Below are 25,062 nucleotides of genomic sequence, written 5' to 3' on the forward strand. Positions count from 1 at the left end.
ATTTTTCCTAAACAGCCTATTTAATATTCTACTTCCAGAATCCCATGACAGTTCAAGCTAATATGACTAAAAAAAAGTTGCCGACCGCAGCTTTAAACTGAGCTGAGTAAAGCTCTAAACATACTACTTGTAATATGAGATTCTCGTCATGTTTTGTGGTGTTTTATTAAAGTAAAGGACTAAGTAAGGAATGCTAAATTGCCTTTCTTTGCAACTATTTCCTTTCACAAAGACACCTGAAAGGGTTCCTCAAATCTTTTCAAGACGTTGCCTTTGAAACAAAATACCAGTCGGACATCCTGAGATGCACAAACGCCCCACCTAATTGCACTATCTTAAGCATATTATGAGGGCAAGGGGATCTACTACAGGACATATTTAATTTGGTGCCGCATTCCTGTCTTGATGTTCATAATCCCAGTGATCATCAAAACAAAAAAAATGTGATAGCAAAAAGTGGTATTCAGTCCTCACTTGTGGTTAAAAGGATTGAGGTTGAGGTTAAAATTTCATGGTGGATCAATCAATTAAATGCTGAAAATGAAACTACAGAAATGCACAGCAAGGTTGTTTTATGGTTAAATTCAGTGATTGGATCAACGGGAGTTCATCAGCATTGTCTCATGCTGCGCACCGACCTTTTTAGATGATGGTTGAATCAGTATTGATCCATCAGTTCTATCAATTCCATGTCGAACACAGCAAACTTTTTCAATTCAATTTCAGTGTTTATATTTATCTATTTCCTTGACTAGACATGTGAATAAGTAAAAATTCTAATTTACGATGACATCCTGACAAAAGGCAAAACCTCTTGAGGACATTGAGCAAGGGGTCAAAGAGATACAACATAGATTAAAAACAAAATCAATACTTTATCCTAAAATATTTTTAATTGTTTTAACCTGATTTTGCCAACTACAATTATTTGGAGACTTTCTTCTATGAATTTGACAAGAAATTTGTCCAATAAAACTAAAATAATGATTTGATAAATCATCTAATGATCATTTAGAATTTAAAAAAAAATTAATCTTTGTCTTAAAACAAAGACACACAAACAATCTTTTTTTCCAGCCTCTCTATAGACATTTAGATATGATATATGTAACATTAAAAGCTTCATCAGTCATTCATGGATTGGTCACTTTTCTGATAATGTTCCTAAAATGTTCCTAAATAAAGGAGGGAGACATGGTGCATGAGCGGGATTTGTGACTTGCACAAAATTGGACAGTACATAATGATGTATGACATGGCACTCTTTATGGAGTCCCAGTTTCCTCAAAGCATCATGTTGTATTGCAATAGCAACTTATTTTAGTGTGCCAAGCATCCAGTGCCTGTGTGATACAAAAAAACAGTAGATGGAAGCAGCTGTAAATATCCTTTCCTATCTGTTTAAGGTTGTTGAATGGTGACTGTTTTACTCGTGTAAATATGGTAATAATCATCAAAAGGCAAATAATCATCATGTTAAGTTGTATGACTTTTTCCTTTTTGAAGTTTTCTGTCCTTTTTCCTTTTTTCCTAAACTCTGTCCTCTCAACTACAGTTATACAAGTAGGCAACAGATACATACAGGAAAACATTAACTCTTGTGAACACAAATACATAACCCTGTGTGTGCACACGGACATCAATTCACGAACAGTAACTCACAGCTCTAGACGAACACTATACACATGTTAAAAGGGTTAGCCATACAGACCTGACTTTAGCACAGGGTTTCCAGAGAGCAGCACTTTGAAAGAAAAAGAGTTTCTCAGTCCCATAGCAGAGCAAAGCAACAACCAAAACACACAGCGCTGAGAGCATACACACAAAAAAGCCAGTTTCACCATCTACATACAGCACCCGGAAAGTGACAACGACTAAAGGAAAAAGAAGAAAACCAGAAGGCAGTTGGAAAGAAGGTGGGACCAAAAACACACAGTAAAGAAACAAGGAGAGGAATGGAAGAAATAGAACAGAATAGAGTTCTTTATTGTCCCCAAGGGGCCACAAAAACATGTAGTAGCATCCACAAAATATAGGACAGACATCATACAAAGGTGACAAGAGAAGAAGAATAACCATATACAATATCCACAGTGTTCGGTAGCAATAGGGCAATATACAAGATTACAGTACAGCAGAGGAAGGTGTGTGTGTGTGTGTGTGTGTGTGTGTGAGAGAGAGAGATGGAAGGGTTTGGGCTAGAGGAGATGGATGGAGGGAAGATTTCTAAATTACAGGGTCTGTACAACAAAGAGTCCTGAGAGAAGAAGGGAGGAGAGGAGAAGGAGGAGGGAGAAGGCTCTACCTTCAGCTGAGTTGTGAATTGCTGCAAGAGAGGAGAAGAAACAGAAGAAATGTTTGCGGTTATGGTGCAGCAAAAGAGCCAACTAGGATTGGGTGGCACCAGCTGTTAGTAAATCTGTTCTACTAGCTTGTTTGAACTAACTAGCTGGAAAAGCTACACAAAAGTAACACCTACAAGCCTTCAGAGATAAAGGTGGCCTGTGAAGCAATTCTGGCAAAGTGGCAGCACAGGTCAACTTCTGTGTACAAGCGATGCACAATTACCCAAATAAAAGCACTAGTCACAGGGACAATCACTGGAAAATAGTATTATAAGAAGTATAATTTCATTGAATTCATGTGTAGGGGTAGTCAATGAGAAGACAGTCAGTTTGGAACTGCTCTGAGACACGAGGAGTCCGGTATGTACAATCTTTGAGCCAACACATGCAAAAGTGCTGTGAACCTGAATGTGTGCACCCAGCGAGCAGCTTTCATAGGAATAAATGGGGTGCCATTCATCTGGATGGCATTATTTTTCCTCTCAACACATCCATGCTGCTGCGCGCACATATTTGTAACAACTAACTCCCCACAGTACAATAACTAATTAGTTTGGTGCACTCTGCTTGGATTTACGGGTTAACATCCAAGGGCACTTATATGAAAAGGTTGTGCAGCTACTTTAAATTTTTATTTTATTGCAACTGTCCCATTTTTTCCAAAAAGACTACGCAAAATTTAGTTAAATTAGTTTCCCATATATCTTCTTGAACTGACTCAGACTCCAAGGCAGATTCTAAAAACTTTGAGATGAAAAAAGAGGGAGACAAAGTAGTCTTGTTGCTCCCATCTTCTCACTGACCTCGCTTGAGAGATACCGGGAAGACCTTGCTATCTGTTCCATGCTCGTTGGAGACCTCACAGGTTACCCCGTTCTTCATGATATCGGCCGTAGCTGGTAGGGTCACAGTGCTCACCATCTTGTAACCATCCAGTGATACGGACTGTTAGGGGCAAAGAATGAAGACATGGGAGTTGTGAAGTTGACATGGGTTCTCATAGATGTTACTGTTACCCAGCCTATGAATATTCAGCATCTATTTTTTCTTTTTTAAAACAGTTAGTTGTACAAGTTAAATCATCTCTCATCTTTGATCTTACACACATCATTATTTGCTTCTGACATTATCCAGTTTTTCAGAATTTTTTGGGAAAGTTTGAACTCATTTTATCACCCCATCTGGCATTTTAATAATGAAATAATAGTACATTTCTTTAAAGTTGCTTCATTAGGGATTTTCTCTCGCTTTTGAAGTTTCAGAGCAGAAAATGTGAGGAGGTTAAAAGAACCATGCTTCAAACTTCACATAATGATCCAAATGAAATCATGGATTAAAGCGGCGCTATGCAACTTTCAGTAATACGGGGTTTGTTTACCATGCAATACACACCCCAAAGCTGTAGGGGGAGCTCCGTAGAAAATAAGGCGACAGTCTAGCCAGACTGTCGTAAACCCACCAGAAAACCCACCAGGCAATTTACGGTTTATTTTTCAAGACACTGGCAGAGAGTTGGGCTGTGTTCGAAACCGCCTACTACATACTACATACTTGAAAACGGCATACTCATCTATCTGACAGTATCCAGAGCGTTTACACACAGTGCACTTCACTCCTGCCCGAGCCGACATCAGCCGGCCTGAAAAGCTGATTTCGCTTAAGCTATAAACTCTGTAAATATATAACTTTAGCAACATTTGACACATTTTCAGGCGAGAAAGTAGTCATTTAGACCCCCAAGGTGTTGAAAATCTGACAAAATACCGGCTATTTACAATTTTGTTCCCACGAATTCGCCGCTAGTAAAGCTAGCCGCAATGAGCAACGCACTTCCGGTTATGCCGTTTTGACTGCTCTCGTCCCGTTAACGGAATTTGACCGTTGCATCTTGGGTAGTTTGAGTGTGACAAGTAACCTCATGATGAACACTCAACATTTCGGCGAATCTAGTATGCATCTAGTGTACATCCGGGAACTTAAAAAAGTATGACTAGTAGGAATAGTAGGAGAAGTAGGCAGTTTCGAACACAGCCTTGGAGAGCCGTCGACAGCTAATGGAGAGGGGGTGTGTCTTATCAGGCTACCTGGCCAGAGAGTTATCAGAGCCCTTTACGACCTGCCGTGAAGCAGTAGTTCTCGGCTCTCGTGTGTCGCGAGACTTCCAGAGGTAAACAAAGCACGTGGCGCCACAGGCAAAGTTGCAAGCGCTGTTTCGGTCTAGGGCCACCAGATGGAGATGAAAATGTCACCGTTTTCATCAGAACGGGTCAGCCAAGCAATCTGATGATTGCCAAGCAATTTTATGACCATGAAAAAGTTGCATTGTGCCGCTTTAAGAAAGAAGCAGTGATTTTAGTTTACTTAAACATTTCAATAGATTGTGAAGAAAACAAGTCTGCTTTTCTTGGATGCGTTTCCAGGTGTATACTGTACCTCTTTTCCTGAGGGCTTCCAGGTGAACTGAGGAGCAGGGGAACCATAAGCCGAGCACTTCAGAGTTACTGTGTCTCCTTCCTTCCCCACCTCTCCAGGAGCAGGATCCTCGATCATTGGTTTTCCTGAAAGTGTTGGGTAAACAAAGAGAACAATGCAGTGAAACTTGGCAGTGAAAACAAACACATGTCCACCGTTCCATCTCATATTGGAATTAATCACACGGGAAGGAAGCATTATTCTGTCTCCACAAAATGCACAACTTCCCTCCTCTGACTAAAACAATAGCCCACACACTCTAACACCCATCATTGTTATTATGATCTGTGTGGGTGTGTATGGTAGTGTACAATGGCTAATTTAGAAAAGACAAACTTCTCTGCTTTGAAGCAGAGGCCTCTCATACCTAAAAGGGACTTATTAGGGATGAAACTGTATGTTCAACAGATATAACAATTAGTACAGTATGCATTTTCAGATGTTGTCGAGACATGTTTGTGTGTAAAAAAAAAATATATATATATATCATCCTTATCCATAGAAAAAGTTGGGTAAAATCTGACTAAAGGTAAAAGGCATGATTTATAAAACATTTAACCAGATGTGAACTTAAACTTTGGGCAAATATTTGCACATTTTAAATGTGAGGCCACTAACATGTTTCCAGAAGGTTAGGACAGGGGCATGTTTACCATTGTGTTGAATCACCTCTTCTTTTAACAACACACTGAGCATTTGGAGACCAGCAGCTGTGGTTTCGAAGGTCAAATGTTTTCCCCGGATTTCAGCTGCTTAACAGGATTTCATGCTATTATAATACATGGCGGAATGTGGTTGGGAATTGTCTTGCTGAAATAAAAAAAAACCTTTTATCTCTAAATTTTGATTGCTCAGACCAATTGGTGGTTTCACACTTTATCTAAAGCGCTCTCTAATAGGCTTGGGCCTACAAAAGAATGGTGCGTTTGTGGATGCAGCTGTGGTTGAATGAGTTTCATAAGGGTTCCTGAGCAAATGCTTTTTAAAGCAGATCTGCTTTAGGGCCAAAAAAATAAAAAAATCACAGCAACTAGGAATTGGGTCTCCAGCCAGGATTGGTCTGTTGTGTACAAAGATTTCTTAAGTTTCTCTAAATCTTTTGATGGCCTCATACACCACACAACCAAGGTTCCTGGTTCAAAATTCAGCTGGGGTCTTTCTGTGAGGAGTTTGTATGTTCCCTCTGTGTCTGCGTAGGCTTCCTCCAACAGTCCAGAAACATGGCAGAATCCACGTTATTGGTGGGTATAATTATTGATTCTACATTGACATTATTGATAAATTTGCCGCCTTGTTACTGATCCGCTACCCTAATTAGCTGTAAGGTGTTCGATCTGTTTCTGGCATTAAATGAAAAAATGACAAAAAAAGTGTTTTTCATAAGTTCTCTTTATAAAATTTCAGGTACATAGAAGACTAAGCAATTTGCATCACTGCATTATATCAATATTTTTTAAAATAAGGCTGCATTAGCCGCTAATGTGACTGAAAGTTATTTTCTATGAGTGGGCTGTGCAGATCTGTGAATGTGACTCTGTGAATATAAATCTAGTGAGTATGTTACCTTTGACCGTGAGGTTGACACTGGCCTGGGCTGTCAGGCCTGGCACAGACGGAACAGCTCCAACACACACGTACTCTCCTGCTTTGTCATAGGTAACCTCTTGTATTGATAGATTGCCGTCTTGAGAGAGCACTTCAGAGCCCTGGAAGAACACAGACACACTGAAATAAAGCCAGTTTGACTCACATCATCCTTGCCTGAGTCTTTCTTTTTATTCTCTATATTTGAAAGTGAGAGTTGAACAGCACTGTGAATATCAAGACTCAAGGCACTCTGGTGTGCTGGGAAAGCAGAGGAGGATTCTTCACACACACTGTTTGACAGCACCGTGATAACAGATCATCCTCCATGATAAACCTGTCTCTTGCAATACTTCACTATTTCTTCTCACAGGAATCCTTCTTAAGAACAACACTGTCTCTAGCCAGTTTCTATCACACCCAGGAGACACAACAAAGAGATACACAGGCTACAAAAACAGTCCTGATGCTGCAGGAACACTCTGCACATAGCAAGTGCAGAAGCAGGGATGAATACAATGTATATCAAAAGTATGTGGCTTTACATTATAAGAATGCACTGGGATGCTTTAAATAGCCTGTAACAGAAAGCAAATAATGTTTTGGTGTTGTTTTCCATGGAAATCAATTGCAGAATATAGACAGTAAAAAACAAGTTGACCAAGCAAAAATGTTCAAATACAGAGCCTCTGGTAAAAATATATTTCTGTTTAACATCTGGCCAGTACATTTTCAATTTGCAGCACTGATAAGTTAGTGATACAGCAACCATTATTATATGTAGGAATGCTCTGTGGAAAGATGAGGTGCATTAGCGTAGCTTAATGATGATGTCTTAAGTCTATATCAGGCTTTCATTGCTGGCTAAAATCTTCATCATACACTATTATCTCCAAGCTAATTGATCTACAATCACTTTTTTATTGGTAGCGACTACCATCCCGAAAACTCCAACATAACAGAACCCTGGCCCTTTGTTTGGGGGCCACCTGGGTCTAAAAATACAATATTCAGTGCACCGTTAAAATCTTCCTCCAGCTTCCCATCTTGCCAGCTCACTCTGGCACATAGCCTGTGCCAGAGTGAGCTCCCAGGCCAGGCTATGACATGTTTTGATGGTGGCTGAGTGTAATTTGTGTCCCCAAAATGACATTTCTATGCGAACTTAGAAAAGGTGCATCACCCATATCAAAAAAGGTGTACCCTGAGAGAGAATCCAGTGGAGAGGAGTGGTACAATCCACCAACTAAAAATGACTGTTCTGAACAGAGCTGCTCAGACAAAATTGAGAATGCTCATGTGGTAATTTATCCCCGTGGTATTTTGATTATAACATGTCTAAAACACTTTAAGACCTTGAGAGACCAAGTAAATTTACGCAAAAGGGGCACAATATGTCTCCTTACAATGAAGTTCAGCAGGAAAAATTGTCTGAGAGAAAAAAACATTTTATAAAGGAGCATCATTTGATATTCTTTAACATGAAAGTAAATAAAGTTGGAAAGACGTAAGAGGAAGAAAGGTTAAACATTTCTGAAACAAACCTTTTTCCACTGAACTGTATGCACGTCAGATGCCTTGGTCTTGCACCGCCACTCCACCTTGTCTCCAAGCTTGACAACTTGAGGCTGATCTGGGGTCACGCTCACGGGGTCAATGTCTGACCAACAGAAAACAGACAGCAGCTTAGAGAAGGAGCAGGAGACACTTGAAAACATAAGGCTTTCCAAAAGGAGCTAAAGAGGTGCCGCTTCAAATCCAAAAGCCATATAATAAGCCATATAATAAGACTCTCAAAATGGCAGTACTGAACAAAAATGTAATATTTTTCTCTTTTGCAAGTGCAAAGCTTATACAGTTACTCTGGAGTTAAACTCATTTTAAAATGTTAAGAAAACATTTGAAACATTTGAAAAGTCTTTTTCAAAGCTGATCAATGTGTGCGATAAGATCAAATTAAGGTTGGGATAGCAGTAAATTAACAGATGAACTGTGAAAAATTGAAGTGGATATCGCCCGGCTGAAAGGATTCCATTAAAGCTTACCCCATGCTAACCTCTCTAATTTTAAAGATTTACTGATTAAAAAAATAGCTCAATGCGAGGGTAAAAGTGCACAAACAGAAGGTAAATTGTTCTTTACACAAACATTAACTCAATTCTGCAGTTTTACATGTTTGTGTGTGTCTTTGACTCACTCACAGTTGACTCTAAGGTTGATAACTCCTGTCAGGTCAGCTTCGAGGTTATCAAAGTCTGTGGCGGTGCATTTATAATTACCGGAATCTGTACGCTTGACAGATTTCAGTGTCAGGAGACCACCCTGACCAGGGACGCTCTGTCCCTGATTATGGAAAGAAAGTGTTAATATGGGTAAAGACTGAGGGAGAGGGTGAAAAAGATCATTTCATTTTTTGAGTAAAAAGAAATTCTAAGAAATGTTGCCTCTGCTCTCACTCAGAAGTTCATATGTGCATGAGATGTTTACGTACATCTTTAGAGAAGTCAAACTCAGGCTGAGGGTTTCCATCAGTCTCACATTTCATGTCCACATTATCACCCTCTTTGACTGCATTGGTGTTGAGTAGAAAAAAGGTAGCTTTCTCTGAAGGATCTAGATGGACAAGAACAGGAACAGAACAGGTGGAGAGTCCTTCATCGGTTACTTTTACATTGTTAAAGGTCATAAACAACGCATTCCAGAGGGTATACTTTCCCAGCACCCCCCTTTTCTATGCACCGGCATCCTTCTCTATCTGAAAATTGGATCTACATTCCAACTTGGAGCCTCGTGTAATGCTTCTGGGTGTATTATGTCCTAAAAAAATGGAAGCAACTGCATTTTCAAAGCTTCCCAAGTTTGGCACATTCACTGACAGGGTTACCTTGTACTGCTGTGACTAAAATACGTGTGGCGTATGCTGTGCTTCATTCCCACTCCAACAAATATGATAGACCTACAGAAGACAATTTTTATTTATAAAACTAACTTATGAGGCTGTTGTTTGCTACAAATTCTACAAATTTAATTAGGCAGAAGAAAAAAGATGACATTTTATCCTGAAGTTTTCCCAAAAGTCCCTCTGACCTTTTAATGCATTAGTCAGACTTCTAAAATACATGGATACATCTTAGCTCGATACAAATCACCCAAAATGAAAGCTTATAAAACCAGATAAACACCCAAATATTATGATTAGGGTTAAAATCATTCCTGCATGTATACGCTGAACGAGACTCAAATGGGCCTTGACGCTCTGCACATGCTCTAAAGTTCCAATAAAGCTGCTCTTTGTCACATTTTTTTGTGTTTGTTTTGCGTGATGGCTAAAACAAAAAGTCTGAAATTGTGACTGAAAATCAGTCTGTTAAGCTTTCGTGTCAACTTGCAGTTCCCTTAACTTTTTAAACTGTCGCTCTGCTCTGATAAAATCGTGATTATATACCTGCAGCGTCGTCTGAGAAAATTCAGCATTCAAGTAGTTTATAGATGCCTCTACAGTGAATTCAGCTATACTTACACAAATGACAATTTCCCACATAAAAAGTTAAAAGGGACATTTTAGAATCGCCTATTAACCTAACATGCATGTTTTTGGGACGGTGGGAGGAACCCAGTGTAGAGAGAACCCACGCATACTCTGGGAGAACATGCAAACTCCACACAGAACGGCCCCAGGAATCGAACCGTCAGTTTTTCTCTTTTCTCATTGTAGTGTTGACATACTGGTTTCATAGGAAACTTTTAATGATTAGAAGCAAGCAATAAAAGCATTCAAAATAGGTCAGAGGCAAGCAGTTTCCATTTAATAATTGAAAAAAATTTAAATAAAAGCTACTGAGAAAACTAACATTTGATCAAAAATATTGAATCAAATTAGTATTTGCTCATGGTGAAGTGGTTGGCACTTTCTTCTCACTGCAAAAAGAATTTTGTGGTGAGCTATAGCCTTTTGTGTGTCGTCTGCATATTCTTTCTGTGGATGCACAGATTTTTTCCAGATTATTCAGTTTCCTCCCAGGACATATATGTTAGATTAACCAGATATTCTATTTTAACCACACACCTGACTGAAAATGTGAATGATTGTTTGTCTAATCAAGTAATGTGTCAACCTATCACCTTAAAAAAAAAGTCTAAAGTGAGCTGAGAGACTTCTGGTTAAAATCCTCATTATAGCCTAACTACATGTAATCTCCCAGCCCCTGTGCTCTCGCCAGTCTGCTTACAGTTGAGGTTGATTTTGGTGGTGTCAGACTTCTTCTCCTGGATCTGGTTTCCTGGACTGGAATACTCCACAATGCAATGGAACTGAGAGTCCTTGTCAGCCTTCGTGGGCTGCATGAACAGGGTGCTCTTAATGGTGAAGAGCCCTGACGTCTCCTTCACCACAGAGTGAACCATGTAGGTCTCTGACAGAGAAGGGAGAACATGTCTTAAGATGGATTACTTCAAATGATCAATTTGCAGGATGATATGAAGTTCGACCTGCCAGAGGACACATACTCTCGTTTTTGTCTTTGACCTCGGGAAGAGGTTCGTTGTTTTTGACCCAGATGATTCTTGGCACGGGGTGTCCATTCATCGCCGAGCAGGTGCCAATCTGATACACAAAGGAAAATACAGGAAGCGCAAATGATATGAGTAAAAGGGTAACTCTTATAAAAGCCATGTAATGTGGCAACACACAAACCTCTGAGCTGGTAGTATCCCCCACTGAAATGGCCTGAACTGACTGTTTTGTGAGTTCTGGCTTCTCAGGGGCACCTAAGACAAAAAAAAATAATAAAATCATTAAATCATTATAATTCAGTGGAAGAAAACCCTCCACGCTAATGTGACATTGTAGCACACATAATCTTGCCTTCATCATTTATAGTCCGAGTCACACATATGTTGACCTTGCTCATTAAGTCTAGCAGTAAATAACCTGCTTCTTAGCATTCCACTCTGACCTGGTTCATAAGAGCTGATAAGGGTCACACCACAAAAAACTCCCACTTCCTACCCCCTGGCTCACACACACCGCCACAGGTGTGAGCATTCCCGCTTGTTTCTCTGTTTTATTCCCAAACTCACTAATCCAAGGTCATCTTATCGCTGCCTACAGCTGTTGACTGCTTATGAAAATAAACATTCAATGGGTATTTCTTTCTCTCTCTCAGTCACTCAGTTCTTATGCACAATCCCAATACCCCCTTGGCCCAACCACTTGGCCACAACCCTGTGTTTTGTTTCGCTGCTGCGTTGGGTAAAATGGACCGCTTCTTTCTGAGGATCGAGCCTTTCAATTGGCCCTCCAGATGGAGTGCTTTCAGATCCCCAAACAGAGAGGTATTCCTTTTTCTAGGTAAATATTTCTACCTCTATCCCCTGTAGACTCATTCTGAAGGACCACTACCCTTTCAAGGACACTCCAAAACTAGAGGTACATCCAAGGGGGTGGGATTAGGACTGAGTGATTGTCTTTGTTAAATACATTTAGAACCATTTACCAGAAATAGATGATTTGTTTTCACGTTCATCTTCTGCATCCTCTTACATCCAATCCAATGTTTCTTTGTGCTTTAGGAAGAGTTTTAATTCTGTGTTTCAGCTTCACACTGTTTCATTTCTACTTTAGGCTTCCAAAGAATGAGACGCCCAGATATTGCTGCTGCAGCTGAACGCTCAGGAGACCACATAACTCAGTCCCATTAAGTTAAGGCGGTAGAGACACACAATAATTCAACCCCCCTATAAGTCAAGCGGTCAAATGTGCAAAAAGAATAATTACAGGTTTGCGAGACAGGTTGTTTTCTTAGCAGTGTGGGCGTTAAGCATGTCAGAGAAGGCCTTTGTCAAATATCACTCTATTGAGGTTTTGTCTAACACTGACTGGCCCATTCGCAATAAAAAAAACTTATTTATGAGTTTCCTTTAAGCACTGGTGCCTCTGAGAGCACAAATGTTAATAGATAACTTATAAGCTCTTTTTCAAGAAGAGGCATGGCTAAGGACAGGGTTGCTTTGCTATTCTCTCAACACAACCCCCTCCTCCTCCTTAGAGAGACCTATGGCCCAATCTGAAATGCAAATGAATCCTGCTCATTTTGGTTCGTCTGCGGTGGGAGGGGCAATGACACAGCATCCTGCACAAGGGTCAACCCACGGCATCTTGGCGATGAATCCAGACTCGTATTAAGATGAGATATATGAGACATGACAAGTCTGATTGAACTATTCATCAATTATGTCAAAAGTGATTAGATTGGGGTTAATTGACCTCTGGGGAACTTGTCAAAACAAATTGGTAACCCCAGGCTTCAGAGAAGGCTCCAAAGTCCTCCATTTAATGAAACACTATTAACTAAGTCTGCCCTACTTTTTACAGATGCAGACAATTGTAGCAAAGTTCCTTAAAAAAAACATTAAGTGGTGTGTGAAATACAATCAGCATCATATGTTAGGTATAATTTAGCAAATGTATGAATGAAAACACACCCATCCACACACACACACACACACACACACACACATTATAGCCATAAGTCTTAAGTCCTTTCAACAACTAAAAGAAAGGTTTGTGTGTTTGTGAGCGCGCATTCTTTTTTGGCCTAAAAATGGCAAAGAAATGCTGAAGTCAAAAAACAAGGCTGACGTACAGAAGACTTTGACCATAGACTGAGCCTCTTCAATATCTTCTGGGCCATCAGTGACTTGGCAGTAGAAGAGAAGCTCATCAGAAGGTTCGACGGGAGAGATGGTCAAAGTAAAGTCCTCTCCAATAGAAACCCGGTTAGTCAGACGGGTGTTATCGTCACTTTTTCCCTCCCCAGTCTTGGAGCGAAAAGCCACACGTATCCTGGCATCCTGGTCGTCCTGAAAGAATAGAAGGAAAATGAAGAATGAAGTCTGGTGAAACATGCGGCATAATGTAGGCAGTCTTTTCTCCTGCACATTGATATTCTGAGGTGAATAAAAATCTATATTTGGGAATTACTTACAATGTACCACTCAACAACAGTGTTGCTTGATTTTGAGCCGGTGTATGTGCAGGGCAGTTGGGCTGTCCCTCCTTTTGTGACCTCGACTAAAGGAGCCACCTTCACAACCAAACTCCCAGAGCAAACTGTAAAAATAAAAGCACACAAAAACCAAAAAGATTAATAATTACAGGCAGAGGGATTAAATAAAGTTTTAAGAATATGTGGAGAAAGCAAAACAAAGCAGTTTTATAATTTGGGCTTTTACAGGACTGAACAATGTGCTGTCTCTTGATGACAGGCACATGGGATTATGTAGCTATAGAGGGAACAGCAAATAAGAAATCCACAATTACAACTCATCACAGTGTTATTTGATTAAAAGCCTGTGTGTTTGTTTCATACCCCTGGGGTTTCAAACAGTGTGTTGTAAGAACTGGGGACAGCCATGTGGCGTCTGTGAGGCACGGCGTCAGCACCGCAGAGCACCTTTTCCTGCAATGCCTTGGGCAGTTTGCTCTCATCACTCCTCGCATGCTCATCACCAACAAGAGGCTACAGTCTATGATTGCACAACACTTTTATGGCACAGCGCCTCCCAGGAAGCGTATACACGCACAGCTACAGTGCACACATGTAATGTTTGCCCCCTGCAAACACACAATACAGTAAACAGACACACAGCTGTACAGAGACAACAACTGACACTAAAGTGATGCCAGAGGGTCAGACCTCACATGTGTACACAGACATATGCCACTCACATTTGTTCCGGAATAACACAAATCCCCTTTAGCAGTAAAGCGTTTATGAAGTAGAGGTAGAAGCAATAGGGCCTTTGTGAATGGTACTGTCAGTGTTCCCCATTCGCCAGGGACATTTAGATGCAACCAGTGTCCCAGATTTCTATGTAATAGTATGCAGCTAGAGGACAGAATGGACTCTTACTGGTTCCCATGGGGACAGACAACATTATAACACTCCAAGCACTCTGTATATCCACCTATATATAAACAATGCAACAACGAGACTGCATTACAGATTGGGAATGCTTGGGGGAGGTGAAGGACAGCGAGAGGAAAAGAGCTCCCTTTTCTACTGATGAAGTCAGTGCAATGAGTACAGTGTCACAAATCTATTGTTGTGGAAACACATGGTGACATTTGAGTCCACTGTGTTGTGAGAGTGAGGTTCTAATCAATCTAAACAACTGCATGTAAAGGGCAAAGTTATTAAGGTTAGGGGCATGATACTTTTAAAATAGTTCATTCAAATCCAGTCAAAAGTATGGACAGCATAATTAAAAGTCTATAGAGCATTTCTATTGAGCATCAATAGCTGTACCATCTTTAGGAATCTAATCATACTTACGATAAAATTAATTTATATGCAGGTGGAATAAAAGTTAATTAATTCTAAAAAAGTACAGTAAACAGGCACTCAGCAACAATCAATTAAATCTAGACCTAAGTTGCTATTCCATTTGGGGAAATATATATATATATATATATATATATATATTATCTTAATAAACAACATCCTCATATTCTGTATGATACCATAAATAAAACATACCTTCAATTTCCCGACTACAAATTCTAGAGCTGAATAATTTATTTGTTGTGAAAAACTGTGAAGCCAAGAGTGGGGAGGATGGACTTCTGAATCATAGCTGTCTGACAGGCAAGCTTTAATAACAAGGCAGAGAAACGCAAACGGTGAGATGAAAGAGAGTTTGCTGAAAATGTCTAAAGAGAGATGAGAGGAGCTGACCGATGACCACCTTCTTATCAGGCTACTGTAAGGGGAAGGAGCAAAAGCTGCAGGAGAACACAGAGAGTAAACGACACATGAAGGAGATCAATGGTAAGCTCATACACTCTGAGGTTGCTGTGTTGTTATTGACACACATTCCTAAGGGGTTACATGTTGTGATTCACCATGACCCCCAAACCAGGTAGAGGTCACAGGTCAGTGAAGTGCTGACAAGTGAAGAAAAGATTTCATGTCTGTCCCCAGTATTTTATTCTTTCACTTCCTCTTTATTCACGTTCTCACTTCCCTCGGGTTTATTTTTAATCATGCTCCTTGTACTCTCCCTCTTTTCCACCCTTTGCTCTAAATATTCTGGTGTACGAGCTTGGCATCTCTCAAGTGAATGAACTTAGGTTTTACAAAACAAATATCATGTTCCGTATTTCTAAAAGGGATGTAGCTGAAAAAAAAAAAGTTCTCTGTTTCTATGCCAACACAAACAGCAAGCAAGACAAACAAATGTACAAGAATGTGTTTGTAAAGAAAGCGCTGTCCTTTTCAACAGCATCTAGGGTTTAAGTGTCCTGTTAAGTGGTGCATGGGAAAAATACACATTCACAAACACAATATTAAATCAAGTGACTTTTTGGCACATGAAACGAAAGCTCATTTCATTTTCTTTACTTGGCTTGATAACCGGGCTTCTCTTCATGTTACCATTGTGGGTCTTTTGGATGGTGATGTGTTCTTGTACTGTGTGAAAACTTCAAATATTGAAGGGATCAGATATATATGGTGCCAGGAGAATGAATCCTAGTTATTCTGCTGATCCTCTTACTTTTAATCTAGTGCCACCAGTAGGTGGAAGATTTTACTTTATTTTATCTATATCAAGAGAATCAGAAATCCTGATAATGGATGTAACTGATAATCAGGATAGAAAGAAAATAGAAAGAAATTCATCAAGGGAATGTTGGGAAAAGTAAAAAAGAAAACAGTGTCCAAACAAGTTTCCTCACTGATTATTTGAAGGTGTTGATTAAGCATTCAGCATCTGCGACAGCTAGTTTTTAAGCAGTGCAAGTCACACCACAGCGATAGTAAATTCACTTCCTGTGGAAAGAGAAACGTCTGTCTTATTGTTGCATCACACTATCGGTACATTTTTCAACCACCGATGGAACATTAACCAGATAAAACTGGACAAAAATAGCTGGAGTCTCATTTTTTAGAGCATTTCAAAGCCCTGTTTTATTTTATGTATTTTATATTCATATTTTCATGTTATGGGATAATAGATGATAGTGAGAAATTATTGGTCGACACTATCTGTGAAAGTTTAAACATGAATCACAGAACAAACAATTTGCTGAGGATTATTGGGTGGTGTTGATGTCTGAGAGAAGGCAGTAATATGGCATATAAATCAGAAGAGTCCATCTGCACCATTTCCTGCTTCCTTTTCCAACTCGTCTCTCATTGATTTAATTCTTTGTCTCACTCAAACCCTTTTCTGCCTTTCAAACACATCTTTTGGTGTCATTCACAATATGTTGAGTCCAGAGTGATCAATCAGGCCGCTGCTCTGTGTTTTACATGAGGCAGCTGGACAGACAGAGACAGGCAATTAAAGCATAATTAGTGAGTCCTCTGTCCAATCTGAGCCTAGAGCAGCATGTGGGTGTGCGCTGGAGTGTTTGTGTATTTAGAGACACAGGCTGCTGGCTGTCACCGTGTGTGAGGGGAGTAAAAGAAAGAAATGGTGGGGGCAATTAGACCAGGGGGGTAACTGCACGGGGGTCTCGTTAGCTGATGCAGGCCAGATAATCGGATTTAACCAAAGAGAGAGAAAGTGTGTGTGAGGTGGTGTGTGATGGGGTGCGTGACTGGGTGGAAAGACAGATGGGAACAAGATGGTCAGACTGTGAACTGTACACACAAACACACACACACACACACACACACACTCTTACAGTATATCTATAATGCATGGGATATTTATGAGCAACCGAACCTTCCCAAAAAGCTACAGTTAAGTACATGGTGTGTAGAAAAAAAAAAGGCCAGAATGTGCAGTCAAAGCAGTATGGCAGAACAGATGAGGCCCAGAGATTCATGTCAGTCCCACGTCTACTGAAAAGTTAATGTGAAACCAACTTTAATACCCTCTGTCTGCCTCGTCTTGCCTTTTTCTTCAACTCGTCTCCCTGCCTGCATCTCTTTCTCTTTCCCCCTCTCACACAGACACACACACAAGAGGGTGCCTCTCATTTTGAAAAGAACCAGCTGGATCCTCTCTCTCTCTCTCCTGCCCCCTCTTCCTCTCCTGTTTTCGCTTCACCTACTGCTGTATTCTGGACATCAAACCAGGAGCCTCTTTCTCTCTCAGACTCTCCTCCTTTTCATCCCTCGGTCTCAAAGAGCATTCTTTAATACCATGTCCTCAAAGTTTCTGGTGTATTTATAAGACGAAAACAAAGAATTTGCAAAATAGCAAAAGAAGGAAACGAAGAAAATAGGAATGGGGGAGAAAAGATGAGAAAGGAAGGAAAGGAAAGAGTATCCAGAGGCAGAACTAATAACCCTCTGTACCTACATGAAATTCACCATCATACAGCAAAACCTCTGTGTGAAGCCACCTCAGCCTTCCTTTTACCTGCCTGTCTTTTTGCTTACCCAAACAGCACTTGTGGGGTGAGGAGTGATTAACGAGCTGGGTAACTCAGTGCTCTGTACACACCTGGAGGACAGTGATAGGGGTCCAGGAAAAGTGTGTTAGATCTCAGACTGCATATATCACAGTGAAATATCCGAAACCACGGCAACAAAACACTGCCAGGAGGAGCGTACGGAAGATTAACTTTATCCAAGTAGAAATCTGGGAGGGGCAAGAGCAAAGCAATGTCGTACCTGACGAACGAAGAATGTCAGTAGAGCTGTGTGTGTGTGTGTGCGTGTGTGTGTGCGTGCATTTGTGTGTGGTCCAAAACTCTAACAGGATTAGTGTGTTTGCAGTTGGCAAAGCAAACAGAGTTCAGTCGCTGAAGACACTGCCTCAATGTCATGAAGGACTGAGTCACTTTCAGCATGAGGTTTTGACAGAAACAACGGAGCTTCCACTGGTCATCACTTTCCACTGATCAGCAGCTTCTCTGGTGTGTCTAGAACACCCTCTCAATCTCTTGATACTTTTAATAGCTTTCAATGACTGTTTCAATCAAACTGCTGATAACCCAAGCTGACCGTCTACTTGTAAAAACTTATTTTCAGAAGACATTTAGCAGCAACAAGCATAGTGTTGCTGTAGTGGCATTAATGGCAAAATTTGATTGTAAAGCTATAAACGAAGCAGCAGCGGCAGCGGCAGGCACAAGCATAAACACAGTTTGACATTATAAGTGGCGACTATCACCTCATACACAGCATGTCAGAAGGTCTAGATATAGGAATATGGTTGCATCAGCACAGAATGACAGGGATCCCTCAGCTCACTAACGCTGGTTATTTCCCATTTATATTCCAGACTGAAGTGGACTCAAATCTTGTGCTTACAAGCCTCTCACATTCACTTAGGGCTTACATCAGTCTTTCTTCCCTGCAAGATGGAAACAGTTTGCTTTGCTCTAGAAAATTCATTTTGGCAGACAAACTCGATTTATCACAGAAATTTACTCCAGAGGGACAGCTGTGATGCAGACGAGATAAACGAAAAAGTTTCTCAGCTGGCACTCAAGGTAAAGATGGTGTAGTTTGACCATGCGGCTAAAAACTAACTAACTATTTTTGCCTCTATCCTAAAGTTTGAGTAGGTGACAATTTGAAAGGAAATTGAGCATTGGCATAACCCACATGGCATATATATATGTATGTCAAGTGTTGGTGTGTGTTTGTGTATGGGGTAGGGGACCTGCTGGGTCAGAGTGCCAGTGGGAGGGTGGGTCCTTGTAAGGCCTGGAGTCCATCAACGCCAGAGTGATAAGAGAAGAGCAGGTGCAGCACGAGAACAGCTGCTGCTGCAAGCCACACACACCAGACTCACAACCCACACACCATCAATGAATGCCACCTAGAGAGGGGCAGGGCAAAGAGGGAAAAAGACCCCAGGCAAGCAGAGAGAGGGCAAGCTTCTCAAGTTTAAGTGAAACAATAAGTTGTATATATTCAAGTTAGACCACTTCAGACAAATTGATATCTATATCTGCACATGTGTATATACTGTATGCATATATACTGTATATTCTCAGTATTAACCTTTGACAGAGAATAACTGATATGTTTCTGACACCAATTAGACTCTCACTGCTGTTCACTATAGGATAAGATAGGATTACTGAAATAAATGGATGGAGAGGAGGTTCAGTTTGAGGTTTAGTATTTCCATTGCCTAATCACAATTTGAAAAAAAAAAAACAGAGATTTTTTTTTCTCACCTCAAAAAAACAAAACTACACAAATAACTTTTTAACAGAGGATCCAGTTACTGAAAATATCTTCTCCCCATTTGTACCCATGACGGCCACAAATTGTTGTGTTAAATTTGGGTCGTCTCACATTTTTCTAGACAATGCAGATGCCTTGCATTATAACCAAAAATGAACTTAGGAATAGACAAATCCACAGACTGAACAATTCCGATTCAGGTCTGTAGGTAATGTTAAAGGGATTTCGGCATCGAGATTTGGACAATCAACATTCAGAGTTGTCAGTTTTCCATTTTTCTGGAGAAGTGAAAAAAAAAAAGCAGAAGCGTAGAAAACTGGCGTAAAATCTTAAAGTTTTAGTTTTGCTAAAAATGGATGGAGGAAAGATGGAGGAGTAACACATAATAAGGAAAACTTTAGGAAAATACACAATACAGAATGGTTATTGTCAAAAGTAGCCATGAATTTGTGAACTTTCAATGATTATACATGCTTTCATTAGTACTTACATGCTTTCATTAGTACTTAAGAGGCACCATATCCTGACACAAAGGCCATAAAAAGCTAATGTCAAGCATCACTAATAATCTTAGTGCTGTACTTGAGTGTCCATTTACAGGCTCTTTTTACAACAGCAAACTTGTTCAAATACAGTTGAGGCATTTCTGATTGACAGTGATGGCTGGATGTAAATGCATAGAAACATGTGACATCTGCTCTTTTCTGTTGCAACCTCATCTTGTTTTCATAAGAGTTTATTCCAGATGGGACCAATAAAGTATTCAAAAGCTCCTCATACAGGATTCCCATATGAACTTTTCCCATGACCATTTCATATTTTTGTATTATCTGCCTTATAAAGTAAGGCAATTTCTAAATTCTAATTTAAGATGGAAAGAAATATTACTCCATCTTGTCCAAAGAATGACTTTTTAGGTGATAGAGACCATCTGAGAATTCAGTAACTCAAAATAAATGGATTTAAACTATACAAGAATTCCTTGAAAAGAAACTTTAGAAAAAAGTGTCACACATACAGCAGCACTCTGAAGTACCAATTACAGCAATCATAAATTCAGCCTCAGTCTTGTAAACCTTATCTGACCATTCACGGGCATTCTAAAAGCCTCCCCTCTCGTAACTCTGACTCGGTAACAAAAGCTTTATTGTGCATCAAAGATGATATCTGGGCATCTAATTGAAGTCAAACACAATTACATGTTTAGTGCTCATATTTCTTTGCATGGTAAAACTGGGTGCCCTCATTTTTATGGATTTCCTGTAAACCATGAGGGTTATTTGTCATATCATTGTGTCTTCGGGATGAGGGGCTTTGATTAAAGGTGATCCTGGATGCTCTGATGCCTCATGCTAACCTCTACAATTACAGGATAAGGGATGGCCTGCCAGACTTCCTGTCTGGGCTTGTTCTGATGTACCACCTGAGCAGCAAGTAAAACCCACACCTGGGACCCTGCAGCAACACAGACACAATCACACCCACATCCACATCCACATCCAGGTTACAGTTTAGGGTAATGCAAGTCTGTTTTATCCCTTTATTTATGGGCACTAAAACCTCCGCTATTCCGTGTCCTCTCCATAAGTAGACAGGAAACAAGGCAAAAGATAGACTGCAGATCTGATACTTTTTTTGTGAAAGTTTCCATCTTTGCTTAATTGATCTCCTCTTTCATGCTGCAGTTTTATAGCTCTTAAATCAACCCTCATGCTCGAAATCTGTTTAATCTTTCACGTCTGATGTGCAAAGCATATTTCAATGGTGCTGATGTGATTAGCACTTAAAACATGGTTCTCTTCATTTGAATTCAGAGGTTGAGCTTCAAATAAAACAAGTAAGGGGAGACAGAGGACAGAGCAAGAGGGAGGGGATGAGGAAATGAGTTTGGAAGGTCTGATGTTCCAGAGGACTCGATATTGACGTAATGCAGCTGACTCAAACACAAGCCAATTAGCAATTAGCCGGGGTTTGCAACAGTCTTCTCTGCTGTCATAAAGGCATAAATCCTCACATCTGTGCATCAGACTCAGTGTCATAAAATGCAGAGTTGTGAGTCACTGCAAAGTTGGATGACTCTGCAAATTATCTATGCTTGCTAAGCTTCTACACAGATAGCTTGGCCTACTAATTGACTCGAGTGGATCTTCCCACTCACAGATTTTAAGGCTCTCATTAACCAAGACGAGAATTGGCTGTTGGCTGGTTGAGATCACTTTGATTGGCTATTCAGTGTAGCTGGAGAATCCATGATTTAACCCTTGTGGTTTATCCTTTCATTTCCTTCTCTGCCCCTTCCTATCTTGTTCCACAGCCAACAGACCAAGCACTGCCCACAATACCCCTGCAAAGACTGATTAGTTTGAATTTTTTTGTTCTATCTACTTTTTTCAGGTTTCTCTGGATGAACTGCATAAATAGACAACTACCACCTACCACACTGGAGTGTTGGTACGTTCTTGCTGTTTTTTGTGGCTTTTTTTTTTTTTGTGCATCTTTGTCTGTTTTTTTTTCCTTACAGTGATTACTCTGTTTGACATGAATGGGGGACAATTATTAGATCCACAGTAAAATGAATCTAGCAGTGACAACATAGGACACATACTGGGTGTGTGGCTTTCTTTCCTCTTTTATTAAATGGCAATGCATTATGTGGCCCGTTTTTCCTTTTGTTCCTTTTTTTTCATATCACGTCGAGCCTTCATGAACTCCTTCATTAAGGCACTTCAGCTGGGACATCAGTGAAGACTGCGGGTTTAGAGGATAAGGTTGGGATTGGGCCAATGTCTCTTGTGTTCGAGTGGAGGGCAAAGAGGTAACATCACAGTGTGCGCTGCTGCGACAGATAAATCACAGCTTTACCAGTGTGTGTGTTGTGTCATCTCACCATGGTTTAGAAGCTCAAGACAAACAGTGTGAAGTGGGCTACAAGGTCACCCCCTCACACACTCTTTTGTCCTCTAAGAGATTCCCCCTTGTCACACTTGCTGCCCCGGCAACGGGGTGAGAAGTCAGCACCCTTTCAAACGCAGGGTGTGGTTGTCCTCTTCGGACATGAGCATGTGAGTTAAGACGAAATCAGTCGAGACAAGGTAAGATGGAAGAAACAGGGAGACAAAAATACAAACCAAAAACAGAAACCAGAGTGCGTGAGAAGAATAGCAATTTTCCCAGCTGACAATGCAGTCTTCCACCCTCCTCTGAAGCAAGCCGTAGTTGTAAAAATAAAACAAATTCAATGCTTCTTATGAAAAGAATATGAATAAAGCAATGAATAGATGAGTCCTGTGAGTTTTAGTGCTGTGTAAGTGCTACTGGAAAGTAGCTATGATATATGGCCACACTGATAAACCAAAGTGTCCTTCACCATTAGCGTTAGTAGAGCAAAACTCACTTAATTTCTCAAGGATGATATCTAGGTCATTTATAAAACTAATATATTTTAGCAGACTCAATCTGGTGTCATTATAACCAGGTCTAAAAGCAGTACGTTAGCACGACAATCGCCAGTGTCTTCTCTACCTTAGAGGTCACATTTAAGTGAAGCCCCCCCCAAAAAAAGAAACAGGGCAATATAGCTGTGAATCACTTGCAAGATCGGATAAAAAATATCAAGTAGAATTTCATTACTTTTTAAATCAAAGGGACACAAAACAGAGTGGGTCTCCAATTACCGCAGTGTGTCTCCTCCTGGCAGCCTTTCATTTTCAGAGGGAACCCAATTTTGGTGAAAGAAGGAAAAGAGAGAACGTGTGTGTGTGTGTGTGTGTTCTGATCGACTGGGAGAGAACCCAATCAGTGGATGTCACTAAAGGGGCAGAGATGAGAAAAGGTGTTAATATTTAATGTTTCTGGGGCCCCTGAACCAGGGCCTTTCTCTCCTCTCCTTCTTTCCTCTACTCCTCTTGCCTCAGGCACTCCTATTAACATACTCTGTCCTTTTCTCCCCCCTATCTCTCCCAGTCTCTCTTGCTATTCCCCTCTTTCCTTCCTACACAGCCCTTGGCCAAAACAGAAAGAAATTCAGAAATAGGACAAAAAAGTTGGAAGGAATGGAGGGAGAGGCAGGAAAAAATAAATGAGAGTGAGAATCTGACGGGAATAGTGTTGAGCAGTGTGATACAAAGTTTGGGAGAGAGCAAGTTTAGGAAGCGGTGGACAGCAAGAACATGCAAAAGAGGAGAATGAGGTGTTAAAACTGAAGCAACCAGAAGGAGAAAAATAACGTGAGGGAGGGAGAGGGTCCCTTGTGTGTTTTCAATTCCACTCTGCCTCTACCCATTTATCAAGGTAAATGACTTGCTTTAATGGGCCACAATGATATGCAGCGTTTGGCAGAAGCAATCTGCTTGCACATGTTGCCACTAATCTTGCCGGCGTCCATAATGGAGGGCCCTAATAAGGTGCATTCAGTGATGGGAGAGGTAGAAAACACAATGAATTGCCCACAGGACCCCCAAAAAAGGCAGAAACAGCATTGGAAAGATGATGGATGAAGAGACTGATAATAAAGCAAGGCAAAGTAGTTAATGTTTGCACCTTGACCTATTTTGAGAAAAGAGGAGTGCCCTTTCAAGTGATTTAGTATCTTAAAACACTTATAGAAGGCTGGTTGAATCACAAGACATAAATCCCAGTCTGTAATTGGGATTTTAGTCCCTTGTGAGAGTTTGGCTCCAGTAATGCTAGATTCACTATTTCCCGCAGTGTAAGGTGTAACGTCTTAATGTTCAATATAACTGCACCCCATCTTTTTCTGTGACAAACTTTTAATCCTCAAGAACAGGATTTATTCAGAAAGTTCCCTGCAGAGTTTCCATGGGATGACAGATACTTCATCTTGGTGTGATAAATTGACCACTATGGATCAATACAGTTTCCTTTGTTTCACCATTTCCTTTATAAGGTGGAGCAACAAATTAAAATGGAGCAGCAAATTCAATTGTAAATGTGACACATACTTCAGATGAAGCACAAAGACAAGCTGCAGCATTTGCTGGGAGGACAACATTACAAAGCTTTGGTGGAATGGATTACATCTATGCAGGACAGTACAGTCTCACTAGCTCTATAATAAAGCCAAGTGAAAGCTTTGTTAAAAAGTCTTTTAACTGAAGATGCATCAACTTTAGGTAATTCAGTGCTTTCTTAAAGAGAAATACACTTAAATGCCTTGAATGATGGTTTTCCAAATGCATTTCAATATTTATTGCTCCATTTCCCCGAGCAGTGGCGCCTAATTGAGGCAATTCTCATGGTACTTTATTTTTAATGTGTTCTGAAAACAGAAACAAATTATGTTAAGAGTAAAGGGGGGAGCATGATGTCAAGGAGCTATATCCTCTGGACTGTTCTTGCCCTCATTATTTATCAAGGTCAAAAGTCATGAAATGGTCTTAAGACCATACATGATTGTTTGCTGCTGATCAGCGGTACAGTATAAACATGTAGTTTCTAGGAGACAGTTGTAATTAAGAAAAACTCAGACCTGACAGGATTCC

General features: G+C 40.3%; 1 protein-coding gene across 3 annotated transcripts in view; it reads right to left on the reverse strand.

Annotated features, from left to right (window-relative positions):
- The window catches only part of bcam (basal cell adhesion molecule (Lutheran blood group)), a 51,497-nt gene that overhangs the window by 4,163 nt on the left and 22,272 nt on the right, over positions 1–25,062 (reverse strand). Inside the window, exons 2-14 of one of the 3 annotated variants that reach the window (XM_075465962.1) lie at positions 13,388–13,512; positions 13,046–13,262; positions 11,095–11,168; positions 10,908–11,004; positions 10,631–10,813; positions 8,893–9,014; positions 8,603–8,744; positions 7,946–8,061; positions 6,382–6,523; positions 4,779–4,903; positions 3,149–3,290; positions 2,306–2,326; positions 1,712–1,744 (exon numbers count right to left, since the gene is read on the reverse strand). In XM_075465962.1, the coding sequence (XP_075322077.1) occupies positions 1,712–1,744; positions 2,306–2,326; positions 3,149–3,290; positions 4,779–4,903; positions 6,382–6,523; positions 7,946–8,061; positions 8,603–8,744; positions 8,893–9,014; positions 10,631–10,813; positions 10,908–11,004; positions 11,095–11,168; positions 13,046–13,262; positions 13,388–13,512 (1,539 nt within the window). The remainder of the gene's footprint in view (positions 1–1,711; positions 1,745–2,305; positions 2,327–3,148; positions 3,291–4,778; positions 4,904–6,381; positions 6,524–7,945; positions 8,062–8,602; positions 8,745–8,892; positions 9,015–10,630; positions 10,814–10,907; positions 11,005–11,094; positions 11,169–13,045; positions 13,263–13,387; positions 13,513–25,062) is intronic. The other 2 variants (XM_075465963.1, XM_075465964.1) reach the window with 2 other exon arrangements.

The sequence above is a fragment of the Odontesthes bonariensis genome, chromosome 5, assembly GCF_027942865.1.
Source record: "Odontesthes bonariensis isolate fOdoBon6 chromosome 5, fOdoBon6.hap1, whole genome shotgun sequence".
NCBI classification, from domain to species: Eukaryota; Metazoa; Chordata; class Actinopteri; order Atheriniformes; family Atherinopsidae; genus Odontesthes; species Odontesthes bonariensis.